We start from the raw sequence: 17,722 nt of genomic DNA on the forward strand, positions 1-17,722 counted from the left end.
GTCAGTGTACCTGACTCGTCAGATTTGAACTGTGCTGAACTTTTCCCGTTCTCAAATTTCTGCTTTCATCCCGCGCACTGATGAAAAGTCTTCAGAGAACCACAAGCGAGTGACGCTTTCCAGATTTGATTTTGAACGTCTCCTTATCCTCCTTGGTTACCTCGAGACAGATTACTGTGAGCAACTGCACAGCAGAACTGGCAGCCATGGCTGAAGTGAAGAAAGGAATGCGCTGCCACGAGGCAAGCAAAACTGAAAATGTGTTTGTTCTCTTTCGGGCACAACACACAGGACGGTGTGACTGGATAAACTGGACTCCTGGACTGTGAATAGGGGACTTGTAGAAAAAGTGTACTCCTTATAGGGGATTGCGCGGCAGGATGAAGCTGATCAAAACTGAGTGGACTCCTGGACTCTGTATAGTGGATTTTGGACCAATGGACTCTATATAGGGTGCCGGACATCATATAGTGCATGGACTCTATGCTGAGTCCTACATATATAATCTTCTCCTTCTTTTACCATGGTTGGCTAATGCGAAGGACTAAAGGGACGCTGGTCTAGGAGGGCCGGATTTCTCGCACCACGGCAACCAGAAGCGCGCGCACGCGAGAGCCACCAGCGCAAAGCGCTCCAGACTTGCGGCGGTAGAGCGAGTGAGACACTTCGCCGTGACCCAGTACGAGTGCAGTCTTGAGCTACAGCTACGGCCTATATATGCTAGGCCCGCGGCCAAGGGAAAAATATTTGCCGAACGTCTGTTCGAAGCGGTTCATGTTCACCAGGGAGTCGTCAAATACCGGTATTTGACGACTCCCTGATGTTCACTTCTTTCGATGATTATCATGATGTCTTTTTCAACTTCTAATAATTCTACCACTGTACCAGTGAATATTATTACTTCAATATTTTATTAGTGCAGTAATTGCCAAGACAGAAGACTGGAGTACGAACTCGTACTCGTAGCAGCAGCAATGCCAAGAAGAGCAGGCAGCGTAGCAAAAGCAGTCACAACAACGCAGACGCAATAACATTTTCAGCAGCCGTTCATCTCAGAGGGGATGCAGCGCCAAACTGCGAGGGTGAGGTGGTAACTCTCACAACCAATGCCTCCGCAGGTAAGTACTAGTAAAGCCTCTTGTGCGGGAAAAATGAATTGCACATATCATCAAACAAATTCAAATTCAGTAAACTACTTTGAAGTACAAAAATCAATTTAAATGCATGAATCTTCACTAGTTTGAGGGAAAGAGACAAACGGGAAAAGTCTGAACAAAAAATTGACTGTCACCACCAGGACTCGAATCAGGGACCCTCGCTTGTAGCTAGCGATGCTCTAACCACTGAGCTATGGTGTAGTCGTCATCCCAGCAGAGACCGTTCAACATTTTCTTCAGACTTCGTAACTCACACTTCCTGTGAATCCACACAGGCGGGTGGGACGCAGCCCTCACTGTACCCACACACTTCACGTACACTCTAGCATGCGTGCAGCCCCAAGTCATAAAAATGCGTGAATGTTAGTATTAAACACAAAAATAAAAAGTAAAAATCAATTGGAACACAAAAAAGAGACAAAAACCCTAGGTAAAAGAGCCCACAGAAACATTACCGTACTGGCAAAGAACGGCAGCTATTTACAAAGGCCCTATTCCTACGCCTGTATGATGCCCGGGACCCTCTGATACAGACAAGTACTATTATAACCCTGTTCTTACTCGAACATGCCTCAGATAGCACACGACTCGTTGTTTTAGAAGACTGTATTATAATGTTTTACTCTGACTCTGATCGAAATCATCTTGCAGTACAAAGGAAAGTTCTGCTTCTCTCGAAGCAGAAGCGGAGATTCAAAAAACATTCAAATCAAAAGATTGCGCGAAAGCAGTGTACGCGACTACGCGCATCAGACGTGAATACAACATGAGAAGTGAAAGCAGTGTACGCGACTACGCGCATCCAGACGTGAATACAACATGAGGAATGAAAGCAGTGTACGCGACTACGCGCATCAGACGTGAATACAACATGAGGAACGAATGCGTAGTAGTATGATAATGCACAACAGTACAACAAGCAGTGCTGATAGACACATAAAACGGAGTGGCTCTGCACCATTATCAGTGGGCTGGATATAGACTGTACAAACCCAATACTAGTACAATACTAGTATTAGATAAACCTTGTTATAGTTCACACATGTTGTTAGTTTGACAGCATGAAACAAGGTGGAGGACACAACACCCAACTGGAGAAACTAAAGAAGTCAGTTACGACTGCCCTTGAAGCTGAGAAGTTGTGTGAGCTCAGTCTCTGCGAACGGTAGGTTCATTATCCAAACAAATGGCGAAATAAAAAGTTGCCAGAAGAATAACCTCTACAAATAACCACTTGTGTTATCCACACGTATCAACTACTTATCAGCATTTCAAAGAATATTCTGATTCTGAAAACAATCGTTTCAATGCTCGACCTTATAATAATGATGATAAACTGAACACAATTCAAGAATACTATAACTCAACACATAAGAGATTGGAACTCAGACGGTGAGCCAAGAAAAAATTGTAACATGGAAAAATGTGGGCACAAGGCACTTTCATGCCGTGGAATGTCTCCGTGCTCCTTCTCAGTTTTGTGCTGGATTGTGCACGTCTGACTCTTCAAAATCTGGCTTAGTTGGTAGACTCAATCGCATAACTTGTGCCCACATTTGTCCATGTTACATAAGTGATATGAATGTTATCTAATCTGGCACTCAATGTGTGACATATTGTGTGACATTTTGTGTGTTATCTCGCAATATCACGCGACTCAATATCACATCAGACTAATTATACCAAAGTTTCTCTGCAGGGACTGGGAGGATGGGAGTTGAAAAATCCACAGCTGATGCAAACCGGATTTTTAATGTATGATGTATATGTGTTTTTTTTCTGCACCCTACTAGGTTCATCGTTAGCTACCCCACAGCTGAGTGCCATACTGGTCATGACGTAACTACAGAAACAGGAAAACTTGCCGGGGAGCTGAGCGAAAGGCAAGGTAAGAAACTAAGAATCACTCCGCGACATCTGAGGCTTCATGCAAACGGTGATAACGGCACACGCGCCATGACTTTGTTTTGTAGGCTCTGTTGAGAAGCGACACTCCAACACGTTCACCTGTGACCACCACGGCACAATGTATAGCGCGACAAGGCTGGTGTGATATTCAGTACTGAGAACGTGACCGCGGTCCGAGCAACAAACAACACCTTTGTGCAGTTGACAAGACCCTTGTTCACCCTTGACCATTCCTGGAGCAATATAAATCTAAATCTGCAAAAAACAAACTCTCTCTACAGCTACTTGTTTTCTCCTGCAACCTTCTCCGGGACTGTGCTGCTTTTTAAAACTACTGTCATGTCCAGCAAAATCCAGCCTTATCATGCTCAACTAGGGTCAGGACCATACAGTTGTTGCCCACAGGGACAGTTGTCTGTGTACTGCTGCGGGGTACTGATGTTTTATTTGGCTGGATTTCATCAACAACGACTACTTTACCATACAAATGGTTGGTTGTTACCTGTGATCTCTGTGTTCTCTTTGTAGAACTTTATACCTGTGCATGGCCATGATCCCATGTACAAACAGCCCCAGAGAGTACCCATGCGTGCTGGCAGCTTACTCATCTGGGACCAGCGTGTGGCGCACGGCAGTCGGCCCAACAACAGCACGCGAGCAAGGTACGTCAGAACACTGCTACGTATATGAGTATTCGTGTGCCTGTGTGTATGAGTGTGCGCTCGTTTGTGTGTGTCCGTATTTGTTTTAAAGTTTGATGCAGTGGTTTGTACTAGGTGCTTTCCCGCCTACTCAGTTCTCACCAACCAGACTGATATCTATGATAAAGCTCTGGTCTACGGTACATGAGTAGATGATGCTCTCCGGATATCTAGCAGCATCTAGACCCTCCTGGAATACGGAGAACTTAATTATGGGCTGCTTATCGCTATAGGCTACTGACATATATTGTACTATGGTACTTGAAGTCTTGAATAGTAGTCGTTGGTGGGAAAGGATCATCCCTCTAGGCTATGTGTGGGTTCGTGTTATGACAAGTTCTTGTGGACCTACAATGTCCTCTGCAGGTATGTTCAATTTGTAAAGATGTTCCCATCCATCAACCTCCGCTCAGAACGAGCTAAGAATCGTGGTCAGCTTATCAAGGACAAGGTATGTTGCGGGTGCTCCGCCGGCTGATGTGACCAGTAATGGATGTGTCTGTCCTGCTGCTAAGTATACGAGATCTCGTAGTCCTTAGGCTGTTTTGTTGTCCTGCTGCTGCCTAGCGGATCATGTGATTGTTTGCTTCCCTGTGTGTGCTCTGGGTACTGCCCCTGGCGTTGTTTCCTGTAGCTGTGTGCTTATTGTGCTGTTGTCTGTGTTCTTGTATTCACATGCCGGATTCCCTTGCATTCATGTATCCACATCATCCGGGTGACGTCACATGCCTATCATAGTGCCAGTGGTGTAACGATGTGCTAGTATTGTTTTCCTGTGTGATGACATTCCCCAAACTGTCTCCTGTCTCACATGCGCACGTGTGATATGAGCATGCATGATTCTTCAGTCAGCGAGTCGTGATACACACATGTAACACAGTGTTATCTCTGTGTTTACACGGTGTACTTGTAGGTTGAACTAGCTGGTGTCGACTTGACTGACCTGGGCAAGAAGCTGTTTGCCCTCAAGGCATGGGCATCCGGACACACGAAGGTGCCCCGCGCCAAGGCTAAGAAAAAGACATAGACTACGTGTTCGCATGGCTCTTTGTACATTCACAGTTGAGTGCCTCGTTTTATGTGTGTATGTTTAAATCATGTACACCCTCTGATGGGAGTATGATAATGTAGTCATCTAGGACGGCTGGACTGTCCCTAGTGTTCCAAGTGCATATTGACGCTAACCTCCAATGTTATATCCAGCAAGTATCAGATCTGCACTATCGCACATAGAACTGGTGTATATTTCTTTACTGTGCTGACTTACTAGCCACAGTCATATATATATATATCAACAATAACGTGGGCACCGCATTATTTTTTGTTTAGGAGCTGTCGGTATGCCGGTAGCATGGGTCACGCTAGTGCAAAATAGGCTAGACTACATGCAGCCAAGAACCAGGCACTATTCCATCCAAGAAATAGTGGGAGTAGCTATCCTGATGCCTTGCAACATGTCCAAACCACTTCAACTTGATGCTTGGTAACGAGAGAGCTTGGAAGCTCAGGGCCCTACGCTATGCTTTTTTGCCTTGATGACCGAGACAAAAAAAAAAGCATAGGGATGTCATAAATTCTTATAAGTTTCTACTTTTTGTTTTTAGACATATTAAACCTGGGATTCGAACCCGCACTATCGCCCTGCATGCATCCCCCGATACATTTCGCATACATACTAATTCTTCCAAGTTGCTCCACGTTATGATCTTGTATTTTAAAGCCCTATTGGAATATGGATTGTGGCCAGCCGTTTTTGATTGTACGGTACGGTCGGGATAGGTACGGTCGAGGGTAATACGACACCGTCTACCGCCTTGATGACGGCAAAAAAAGAAAAGGGATGTTAATAAATTGCTCAATTCTCCTATTTTTTTCGGGCATTACCTGGGATTCGAACCCGCACTATCGCCCTTCATGCATTCCCCCATACACTTCGCATTCATACTCATTCTTCCAAGTTGCTTCACGTTATGATCTTGCGGTTGAAAGCCCTATTTGAATATTGCGGCCAGCTGTGTTTGATGGTACGGTACGGGACAGATACGGGATAGCGCCAGGCGTTACTGAAGTAACGTCTTCTGCATAGCTACGGGAATAAAACTAATTATGGACCTTACTTAAGTATTTTTTTTAAATAGTTCAATACTCGTAAAATGAGTGCCAATGGGCAAATGTCCGGTGCTGCACTGAGAACGCATGAGTGGTGACATCTCGTCCTGCAATACGGACTACTTGTATCACGACTAAACATCTTGGTCGTGTTGCTTGATTGCTGCGTCCATCAACTCAATGCACACGTCGGTGGCTTGCTGCGCCAAGCGGCTGACTGCGTGGAAGTTGAGGAAGCCATGGGATATTCCGTCGAATGGGCGTAGTGTCACATCCTTGCCGAGTGCGTGCAGACGACACGCCATGACGATGGAATCATCCAAGAGGGGGTCAAATGAACTTGGCTGAAAGGTACAACAGAACGGATGGAGAGAGAGAGGGAGAGAGAGTGTGTGTGTGAGAGAGAGAGTGTGTATGTGTGTGTGTGAGAGAGAGAGAGAGAGAGAGAGAGAGAGAGAGAGAGAGAGAGAGAGAGAGAGAGAGACATGCACACACACGCACACACACACACACACACACACCTGTACTTGTACTTGTTGCTCACTGCCAAAACTGGTCACGTGGGTCTCCCCGGGAGAGGGGAGAGAGACTCTAAAGGAATCTTGGAAAGATGACTCAATTGGTTATTGAACCGCCCAACGGCCGACACCCCCTGAAATCCCCAAAACTCTGGGTGGACTTGAAAACGATCCCACTTATGGGCTCACCACACCTCAGTAAGTGGGTGTGGACAAGGTGCAGAAAAAGGATAGACGGCATCAGGGTATCCGTCCTGGGATCCAACTGCAGTTACCCCTGCCCCCAGTGGAGGTAATACTTGCTACTAGTGCGGGTGGCTAAATCAGGCTAGATCTGATTTAGACATCACTAGCACCATCGATTACACAAGAGTTAATCTAGCCAGAAGCAGTCCATGGTTAACAGGTATGTATACTTCAAATAGAAAGTATATGAACCCTGGAACCAACAAAGGTGGCAAGTACAACATTACACCTTCAAGCAGCCGAGCCTGTTGGCAACATACCCAACACAATCAGGCATAAGTGTACCCACCAACTGAACTAGCTGGCACACACACACACACACACACACACACACACACACACACACACACACACACACACACACACACACACACAGAGTAAGAGATGACCCATAGCACGAAGAAATCTATCGGCAAAGAAACATAGCTTTCTTACTTGAACACCCACAAAGGAGCACAATAATGTAGCATTTTGAAATGTTCTTGTACTGAAAGATACCGATAAGAAGTACGGCTGAGCCTCAGGCAACTCTTCCACTAGACAGCAGGGGTCCTTCTCCGATGGAGGTCGCTGTCATGGAAGTTCTATCAGCTCATACTGCACACTACTCTCTGTGGAAGGGGTGCTAGTAACCCACCTTCCCATTCCTAGCAGGGTCCAGCACATACATGTAGATGATCTATAATTATGTGCTTACCAAGGTGCTCTGTGCACACTTCACATGACTGACTATTAGAGAGAGGTTAAGCTGCACGTTATTTCTGACGTGATGCGCAATATCACGTCAAATTAGGCGTAAACCTCCAAATTTCGACGTGAGCTGCAGGTCACTTGCGTTGTTTTCCAACGCGCGAGCTGAACTTTCGTGTCACGTAAAGCTTAACCTCTCTATTAACACCCCTTCCCAGACACGCAATATGTCTCAGGCACAATCGATTTTCTATGGAACTCACATGGCCAGCTACTCATTACACACAGACTAGCTGCTCCAGACATAGCTACTCATTACACACAGACTGCTCCTTGCATTGATCAGTAAGGCTTGAAAATGCTAACAGTACAGTCAGACCTCGCTTAACCGCACACATCCGTTTTCCACAAAAATATCCGGATAGGCGAGGGAACTGGATAACCGAACACCGGTTACATTGGATGCATCACGTATGCTGTAAATCTGTAGCCAGCTATTTTCTTCCGGGTCGCGAGGGATCCGGATAAGCGAAATCTGACTGTACATCACACCCAGACCCAGAGCTACAGGCCAGGGCCTGTCACAACATTGCTGACCTCTGACTCTGTGGCTCCAGCAGATCCTGTGAAGTACGTACATGTGCATGACTGTACTTCAGAATTAGGTTGTTTACATGCTCATCATGTCACATGTAGAGACTACACAGAAGACTCTCTACTCTTGGTCTCCTTTTTGGTGAAACACACTTCCAACATTGCACATGTTGTAAGGTTGCCTAACTTAGTTACATGTACATGACTATTGCATCTAGTCACAATTCACACACCTACGTGTGGTATAGCAGTGCTTGGGTTTTCCGGGGCATCGGAAAGGTTCCTTCTCGAAAGAGTTTTGGACAGGGGTGTATTTGCGGACAGTTCCTGATCAATAGGCCAGTTTGTCAATACGATAAGTACGGAATTAGCACTCCTCAGCTACTGGTATGTGAATGCATAGCTCATACCGTACTGCCATGTGTGCTATAGTGGCTTACCAGCAATGCAACCGATGGTAAGCTGTGCAGCATCTCATCACTGGCCAGCAGTGGAGAGAGGTAGGCCGGCGAAGCATTCAGGATGGTGGCATGACGTTGGTGGATGCCCGACTGCAGCTGTGACAGGTGACCGGTGTTCGGGTGATACTCTGGCGTGCTGGACAGGACAAGAGAAGAACACCATGAACTGGTACTCACAGAGCAATCAGCATTGCGGAGTACATCCACAGCATAGCCTAGCAGTGCGAGCACAGAGAGACTGAGAGAGTGGATTCCGATGACTTTAAGGAGACTATAGCAAGGGCAAAGGCAAGTCACACGGTCCACGTCCACCAAACACCTGCCTCTAGTCACAGAGCTCTCTGTCCTCATCCATCACCAACGTTGCATCAGATAAAGAAAGCAGGACAAAGGAAGCGACGCAGTTTTGTTTCAATTCCAGGTGATGAAAATCAAAGCTCGAGGTGATGAAAATCAAAGCTTGAGGTGATGTGCACACAGCTACCCAGAAAGTGACAAAACCATACAATGCTGCTCAATGAAATCCGGTTGTGCACAGCATACACAGCTACCCAGAAAGTGACAAAATCACAGCTAACCAGAAAGTGACAAAGTCACAGCTAACCAGAAAGTGACAAAGTCACAGCAAAGCACTTTAAAGTACAGTGCTGCTCAATGAAATCCGGTCGCGTGAGTCAAGTTTGCGCCTTGCACCATTTCGCAGCCCAATGTTCGCAGGTCTAGGGCAACGCCCAGCACGTACGTGAGTGACTCGACTGGATTTCATTGAGCAGCACTGTAGGTTCTTTCACACTGCATAAGCACAAGACATGAAGTGTGAAAGTTGATTGTCGATGTGCTAAGAACGTGACTTGGTGTAGTTTCACCGTAGTACACGTGGACACACACACACACGCACGCAGAGGGAGACTGCAGCCTACAGCCAATTCCGTCCCATATTGTGCGAACAGCTCTCACATTGGGTGCACTGAGCAACCTCCCAGAGAAGGTGCCTACGTTGGCGTGGACAAAGTAATGTAACGCCTATCATTGTCACTACGTCGCATACAGTCAAACTTCAGTAGAACGTATGAGGGAGTAGTAAAACGCTGGTATTTACGTACTCCCTGAGCGTACCTCTAGGGGACATCCACCTCAGTGATTCACAGGTGAGGTACTTCACACCTGAGGTCTGGGAAAGGATACGCAGGGTCGTCGAAACAGCACTCCACACCCGATGAAAGGAGAAAAGAGTACTTCACACCTGAGGTCTGGGAAAGGATACGCAGGGTCGTCGAAACAGCACTCCACACCCGATGAAAGGAGAAAAGAGTGTTAGACCCTGGGTATTTAATGTTGAAGTTTAACTTTTATTTCATGCCACCTTGCTTGTCACACACCAATATCGCAACCACGTTAGCTATAATTTTAAAAGTTACTGTCTCCACGCCGACTGTTCACATTACAAGGTAAGGGTATATATTATTGTGAAATGGGCAATCCTATTTGCACCGAAGGAATTTTTACTGGAGTGACAGTCTATGCACCTCTTATCAGCTGTCACTATCCAAAGATGCCAACGTTTGCCAATTCTAATTTGCTAATCCCAGGAATGCACTATACAGTGAAATTTCCAAGGAAAAGAAGAACTGGTATCTCACCTGCCACTCCCCCGGTACGCATTCAAACATGCCCGCAGCGTTCCAATGGGTAACAGCGGATCCATTACGCTTAGGCAGCGTGCCGGTGACAGATCCAGTGAGATTTTCAGAGCAGGGTACGCGCCCAGCACCAGACATGGCTTCCGAAGCTGGTACTGCGCAGCGAGGAATGCCACTCCGAAGACAAAGTTACCTCCGGCCGAGTCGCCGGCCAGGATGACTTTCTCGGCAGTGGTGCCCAGGTTGGTGGCGTTCCTCAGCACCCAGGCGTACGCGTAGAAACAGTCGTTGACGGCACGTGGGTACGGGTGCTCGGGGGCCGTCATGTAGTCAACGGACACCACGGGAACGTTGAGCTGGTTGGCCCAGTGGCTTAGATAGCTCTGCACGAACAATACACCACAAGGAAGACACATGCATAGGGTATACTAATATTATGTACAGTGATGCTCAATGAAATCCGGTCACGTGAGTCAAGTTTGCGCCTTGCACCATTTCGCAGCCCAGTGTTCGCAGGTCTAGGGCTGCGCAACGCCCGGCACGTACTTGAGTGACGCGACTGGATGTCATGGAGCAGCACTGTACTATTGTATATGGGGCCAAATGAAAACCTGGTGCACATCCGTGGTACACACATGATACAGTATCTTTTTATTGGCTACGGCAGCGGAGAAATGGATGGAGCATGGTGGCAGCAAAGCACACCCATTTGTTTCCAATGACCTAGCACATGTGACTGTGACGTTTGCGCCAGAAACCCTCCACCATGGAAGTGAATGATGACTGCCTTAGAAGGCTCAGAGCTGGCACTCTGCAGCAAAAAGAGAGTGTTGAGCATGGTACAGAACAAATCGTCAACGTCAACCGCACATGGCATGCTAACACCTTTGTTTGTTTGTTTTGAAACTCGGATGTTTTCTTCTTCTTTTTTTTCTCTACAAATACCACATTATCTCCAGACACTGGGGTGAATAATGGAGTGTGCATGTGGTGGTGGCGCCCATTAAGCTCAGCCGACCAGAGGTCTCGGCTTTATAGCTCCATGGACGCACCAAAGGGGGATCGGGTAGGAGTATCCAAAAGACCACGGACAGCTATTGTACTCTACGGTCGCAGAGCACACATACAAATGTCACCTTACTTCTCACAATGACTTACATGAAGGCCGAGGCACCGTCCATAGAAGCTTCTCCGCTCCATACTCTCAGCAGTGTCCAGAAAGTCGTCCGGAAACTGAGTATGATCAACGATCAGGTCGCCAGTCTTGTCCACTTGCACGACAGCGTAGATGACTTTAAAAAGCTGCGCGTGATCCCTGAGCAGCTCTGAATGTTCTTCAAGTGCTGACACAGCATGTGCGAAATCTCTCTTAGTATTCGATGACGTAAGCAGTGACTTGATGATGTCATCAAGCGCCAATGTACACGTGGAGAATATGGATACACTAGATCGCAGTCTGTTGCTGGCTACACCCGGGTAAGCATTGTAACGGGAACATTGCTGCAGCAAGTAAGGGATGGTGCTGAGCAACGACCCGATCGCAGCGCACAGCATATGACAAGCGGAAGCCAATCGGGACCTCTGCTCCGGGCTCAGTGCTCCGCCACCGTTGCTGCGCTGTTCCTGCTGGAGACGCTGCACTTGCGCTAGCAGCCCTTGCAACGCTGCGGTTGTGACACGCGGTGGAGCGGAATAGTGACGCGCTGCACTGCGTGACGCGGGGCATTGCCAGTGATGGTGTGTCACCAGCGACGCAGTGTACTCGCCACGACCTGTGTCCGCTACACTCACCAAGTTCCTGGTACTGACAACAGCTACTGAGCAGGGAGCACCGGTATGCTGTTTCACCACACGGTGCAGCTGGGCAATACGCCGAACTGATACAGCGGGAGCGAGAAAGCAGCCGCTGTGAAGCAACGACAGGTCGAGTGGCGTTACGTGCTACTGTTGATGCCGCCATAACAACAAGCTAGGCAATAAGAGTCCCTTGCCAGGGCAGGCAGTCCAATTGGTTTCAAAGGTCAGGCAAAATCACAAGTCCTGCGGAGCACGTACACGAACACATGTTGAAAGCGCATGCAAGGCAATTGCAAGCGCATACACACACAAAACAGTTGTGCACGGCACATTCAAAGTACACACTGCTCACACATGAAGACACATAAGCACATATGCGCGCGCACGCGCACACACACACACCGACACACAAGCAAACAGAGAGACAGACACACACACAGATGAGACCCTGACCAAACACATGTACTAGTAAAAGACCGCATGCACAATGTCAATGTGATGCACACCTCCAAGACGGAATGGGCGCTTTCAATAGTACACATACTACTTCTGGTGCTTTGAAGATCCAGAAAACCCCAGTGTAACACCGGCTTTAGCCTACAGGTTTGTACACACTGTGGGTGACATTGCATACAAGTAGATCATCACATCTAGTACGATTGTTCTTCCACTTCAAGAATCGTCCCTTCGTTTCACAGCACAGAATAGCTGTCTCTCAGCTGGTAATCAGCAGGGACATTCTCTACTTGCGAAGACTGAGTGATTGCCAGCACTCGCCCTTTCCTTCCACAAGCGATGTATAGAATAATAATATCACTGTTCGAGTATTTTTCTTTCAAATCTGAGACCATTGACAGGATCGGAAGGAGAGCTCTACTGCAAGCCAGAAGTCAGGCTGGCGTCAGGCTGTCGTGAAAAGTAACGAATTCAAACCGCTCCTCAACAAAATCATTACAGTTAGCAAAGAAGCTAGTTCCAACCAATCCAAGTAGAGTGACTTTCAGGAACTATTAGAGAGGTTTTGCAGAGCGAACGTTCGCGCGAATTTTCGTTTGACGTCACGAAAAGCGAAACTTCGTGCGAACGTTCGCAGTTTTGAACGCGAAAGTTGCAGGAAACGCGAAACAAACTTTCGCAGTAATTTTCGCTCTTTGTGGACCGCTGGTCAGCCTGGCCTGGTGCACGGTGATCTTCATGCAAGTATTAGTTGTGCTTTATCTCTACTCTTCAAAGTCTCTTGGCTTGGTCCGCGAGTGCTAGCTTTCATACTTGTGGCAGCCCGTGTTGCTTCATCTCCAGAACCATCTCCGATCTCCTGCTTGCTCGTCTTCTCACTGCTCAGAGTCGGTTACATCAATGATGCCTTTTGAATCTCACGTGTTGATGCACAAGATTACGGCACAAGCCAACCCGACCCGTTTGTCTGTGGGTCTCCTGCCATGGACAACGTAGTCAAAGAGCTCTCGTCTCAGGCCGTGACTCAGGGTACCTGGTGCGCGTGCCGCCACTCGCAACAAATAAATAATCGGATGGAGACGACTTCTCAAAAACAAGCGAGTGCACACGAACATTTCTTGGAGCGAGATACATGCAAACTTTCGCAGTAATTTTCGCTCTTTGTGGACTGTTCGTGCACGGTGAGCCACCCTCAGTCCTCATGTTTGTGCTTGATCTCTACTCTTGGCTTGGTCCGCGGGTGCTAGCTAGGCTATACTTGTGGCGGACCGTGTTGCTTCTTCTCCGGGACCATCTCCTGCCTGCTCGTCTTCTCACTGCTCAGAGTCGGTTACATCAACGATGCATCGATGCCTCTTTGAATTTCAGGTGTTGATGCGCCAGATTACGGCACAAGCCAACCCGTTTGTGACTGTGGGTCTCCGGCCATAGACAAGGTAGTCAAGGAGCTCTCGTCTCAGGCCGTAACTCTAGGTGCCACCACTCGCAACAACAAAAATAATCGGATGAAGACCACTCACTGTACTTCTCAAACAAGCGAGTGCACGCGAAAATGTCTTGGAGCGAAAAACATGCAAAACACAAATTTCGCGCGAACGTTCGCAATAGTTTTCGCAACCCGGAACGCGAAAATCATTGCGAACGTTCGCTCTGCAAAACCTCTCTATTATTCAATCCAACGTCTTGTTCATTCAAAGACAGTGCTTTTTTCGCTTCTGCACTGTTATGTCTTTGACTGTTTGAGTTACGAGATGTATGCGCTCAGCCGCTCACCTGGGTCACGGCGAAGTGTCGTCGCTCTCCCTGCTCTCCGGATCTCCGCAGCCTACACAACGCTTTGCGCTGGTGGCTGTCGCGTGCGCGCACTTCTGGTTGCCATGGTGCAAAAACTGCCGCCCTCCTAGACCAGCGTCCCTTAAGTCCTTCGCTTGGCTAATGGCTATCACCCACATCTTCCCGTTTTGGCTGCCATTGGAAGCCATAAGATGTTGATTAAATAAACGAGAGAGCTTGGAAGCCCAGGGCCCTACGCTATGCTTTTTTGCCCTGATGACCTAGACAAAAAAAGCATAGAGATGTTATTTATTCTTATGAATTTGTCCTTTTTTTAAGACATAACCTGGGATTCGAACCCGCACTATCGCCCTGCACGCATCCCCCGATACACTTCGAGGGTAATACGACACCGTCTACCGCGTTGATGACCTAGGCAAAAAAAGCATAAGGATGTTATACATTTTTCAAGTCTCCTATTTTTTCAGGCGTAACCTGGGATTCGAACCCGCACTATCGCCCTAGCCCTACATGCATTCCCCCATACACTTCGCATTCATACTCATTCTTCCAAGATGCTTCACGTTACGGGCGAAGCGCCAGCGTCCCAAATCAAGACTTTTTTTATTTTCCGTGGCGGGAAATCGAGCTTTTCCAGGTATCTACAGCCTGTAGAAATTCAACGCTGAGAATTTCCAACTATTGTCCGGCTTTGGTCCTCTGCCACCGTCCTATCCTTTGAAGGAGAATGCTGAAACCAGTTGGTTGCTCTTCAGTAGTTCTTTCTCTATCGTATACATATTTTTATATGTCGACACATGCCGCGTGCGACGACGTAGACACTTCTCAACCCTTGAGTGACTTGAATTTGGCCATGATGACCGAATGTCATTGGACCGTGGAGTCGAGTGGAGGGCTCAGGCTCGATCGGCACAACGGGTACGTATAGAACAAGGGTAGGGCTAATGATAATAATTATTATCAAGTTGTTTGCTGTGCACAATTTTGGGGCGGAATTTGGCACGAAATTCTCTGCTCGCCAACTGTTGAGTACTTGCTGAGTATACATGCACCATGCAATACGTCGGTTTAAACTCATTTTAATGCGATATCAGGGCTGCAACCCTCTTTCAAATGGTGACATAGTCCACAACCACATAATCCATGTCAAATCTTGCCCCTTGTTTTCTGAAACAGTCGAGGTGTTCTAAGTGTGAAGAATAGAAATGGTACCAGTCCAAATCTGACTTTGGAAAATGCAAATCACGGTCTTTTACCGTCACGTCGTACTACCATGCAGCCTTGTAGTGCATTTGGAGCAGGAAAGTGAATGGTAGCACTGCGGTGGTGAACGCATGAGCTGATGACAACCATCGCCGTCTTGTTGGTTTGTGTTGTCTCCAGTTCATTGCAGGTTGAACGAGGAATGAACGTCTACTCTTTCTTTCCACAACTGGCTGAGCACACGCAAATGAGATGGAAGCTAGCGTCAAACCAGTCCTTGGAAGTTTTGATGTGCTGCTGGACTTTCAATCATCATGTAAAGTATATTCCGGTTTCTGAGTCTTCGTGTGAGCCTGAAGAGCTACACAGCGTAGAGATGTTGGAAGTTTATCCTGCTTACGATACTGCACCAAGTACAAGCCCTTCCTCGGCACTGCCTGAGCCCTGCTCTGTGTTTCCTGTGACCAGGAGAAGTAACTAGAAATTTGGAGCTTGAGCTGGAACGCTGGTGCTCTCTCTCTCTCTCTCTCTCTCTCTCTCTCTCTCTCTCTCTCTCTCTCTCTCTTTCTCTCTCTCCCTCTCTCTCTCTCACTCTCCCCGTCACGTTCTGCCACTGTCCGAAACCGGTGCATGTGCTAGCATGTCGAAGCGTATTGTGTCTGAGTCACGCACTCTCCCACATGTGAACTTGTGTGATTCTCTTGTAGTAAGCTGCCACGTGTGTACTTGCACTTGTTGTGTACATGTGTGTGTGTGTGTGTGTGTGTGTGTGCATGTGTGTGTGTGTGTGTGTGGTGTGTGCGTGTGTGTGTGTCTATGGGACTGCGTTCTCCTATTCTCTCTCCATTGCCCCTCCGAGGCCCACGCAACCCTTGTGGCAGTGGCTCGACGGTACAGGACAGGTGTGTGTTTGTGCGCGCGTGTATGAGCATGTGTGTATGTGGGTGTGTGCGCACGCGCGCGCGTGTGCATGGGCATGTATGGGTGTGCGCACGTGCATGCAGATGTGTGTGTGTGGGTGTGCGCACGCTAATGCTCAGCTCTCCAGAATTATGACCCTGTGCGTAGCCAGTGTATGGTGGCTACATAGCCTTCCTTCATGTATAGTGTATGCGCATACTATTTGGGATGCTTTACTGTTTTTGGTGGAATCCAGTTCCATAGTTTTCTGTTCCATTACTTATGTTTATACAGCTGCTGTATTTGTAGTACAATTTGCCAATTTCATGTCTTCCTGCTGGTCAATTTGTCGTCTTGATGGTGTTCTAATGCTGATATACATAGAATATATTTCCCTCAGAAAGTGTGCTCGTTGTGAAGTTGTCCTTCTTTGGGCTCAAACCATTGCTCGTGTATACGTAGATATATATCAGTGGGTTCGATTGGTGGCAAGAGGTCAGCCTAAATTGTTTGGGGCGGAATTCGGCACGAAATCTACGCTGAGTACTTTTTGACGACGAGTTGTGTCGGTCTTGAAAACTCTGGCGAGAAAGCGAGGAAAATGATATCGCTTGGAGCTTTCCGCGAAACTTAGGGCAGATAAGGCCCGCACCTTCCCAAACATTGCCTCGGAACAAGACGATACCACCAGGGAAGTTCTTGTGAGCCAGGGATAAAATAGTCTCTTTTTGGCGATATTGAGCTGAGTTTCAAATTTCCCGGGCCTAGGGTAGGATTTGGAAAATAAAAGTGCACCTTTTAGGGCTCTTTTTCGGTGCTGGCGCTTCGCCTGGTTATGATCTTGCGTTTGAAAGCCCTATTTGAATATTTCGGCAAGCTGTATGTGGCCAGCTAGCTGTGTTTGATGGTACGGTACGGGACAGATACTGGGTAGCTCCAGCAAAAAATATTATTGTGGCCAGCTGTTTTTGACCAGCTATGTTTGATGGTACGGTACGGTACGGTACAGACACGGGATAGCGCCAGGCGTGACACAAACACACAAACAAACACCAAACGAGAGAGCTTGGAAGCTCAGGGCCTAGGGCCCTTCCCTATGCTTTTTTGCCTTGATGACCTAGGCAAAAAAGCATAGGGATGTTATAAATTCTTTTTTTAATTCTTTTTTTAAGACATAACCTGGGATTCGAACCCGCACTATCGCGCGCCCTGCATGCAACCCCGATACACTTCGCATGCATACTAATTCTTCCAAGTTGCTTCACGTTATGATCTTGCATTTGAAAGCCCTACTTGAACATGCATTGTGGCCAGCATAGTGGTGGCCTGCGGAAGCGAAGACTTTAGCTTGTGTGTTTCTGAACATTCAAGTGATGCTAACGCGGATCCCGCGCATATTATTATTATTATTGCGGCCAGCCGTCTTTCATGGTACGGTACGGTACGGGATAGGTACGGGACAGGTACGATCGAGGGTAATACGACACCGTCTACCGCCTTGATGACGGCAAAAAAAGCAAAGGGATGTTATAAATTTTTCAATTCTCC

General features: G+C 47.5%; 1 protein-coding gene and 1 long non-coding RNA gene across 2 annotated transcripts; one reads left to right on the forward strand and one right to left on the reverse strand.

Annotated features, from left to right (window-relative positions):
* The first annotated feature begins 949 nt into the window (after positions 1–949).
* Positions 950–4,374, forward strand: LOC135818851 (uncharacterized). The gene is made up of 4 exons (XR_010553786.1): positions 950–1,118; positions 2,951–3,045; positions 3,594–3,727; positions 4,133–4,374. It is a non-coding gene; the product is annotated as an uncharacterized LOC135818851 (long non-coding RNA).
* A 1,445-nt stretch (positions 4,375–5,819) lies between these two features.
* Positions 5,820–12,825, reverse strand: LOC135819437 (hormone-sensitive lipase-like). The gene is made up of 4 exons (XM_065332647.1): positions 11,183–12,825; positions 10,025–10,407; positions 8,364–8,520; positions 5,820–6,219 (listed from the first exon to the last, which is right to left on the reverse strand). The coding sequence occupies exons 1-4, from the start codon at positions 11,576–11,578 to the stop codon at positions 6,010–6,012; spliced, it is 1,146 nt and encodes a 381-aa protein (XP_065188719.1). The 5' UTR covers positions 11,579–12,825; the 3' UTR covers positions 5,820–6,009.
* Between the last annotated feature and the right edge of the window lie 4,897 nt (positions 12,826–17,722).

Source organism: Sycon ciliatum, chromosome 6, assembly GCF_964019385.1.
Source record: "Sycon ciliatum chromosome 6, ocSycCili1.1, whole genome shotgun sequence".
NCBI lineage: Eukaryota > Metazoa > Porifera > Calcarea > Leucosolenida > Sycettidae > Sycon > Sycon ciliatum.

Coding starts and splice junctions, on each gene's coding strand:
- LOC135819437 (XM_065332647.1), bottom strand. CDS start 11,578: ATGCTGTGCGCTGCGATCGGGTCGTTGCTCAGCACCATCCCTTACTTG. Junction 8,521..10,024: donor GCGTACCGGGGGAGTGGCAG/GTGAGATACCAG, acceptor TGTCCTGTCCAG/CACGCCAGAGTATCACCCGA. Junction 6,220..8,363: donor TACCATCGGTTGCATTGCTG/GTAAGCCACTAT, acceptor TGTACCTTTCAG/CCAAGTTCATTTGACCCCCT.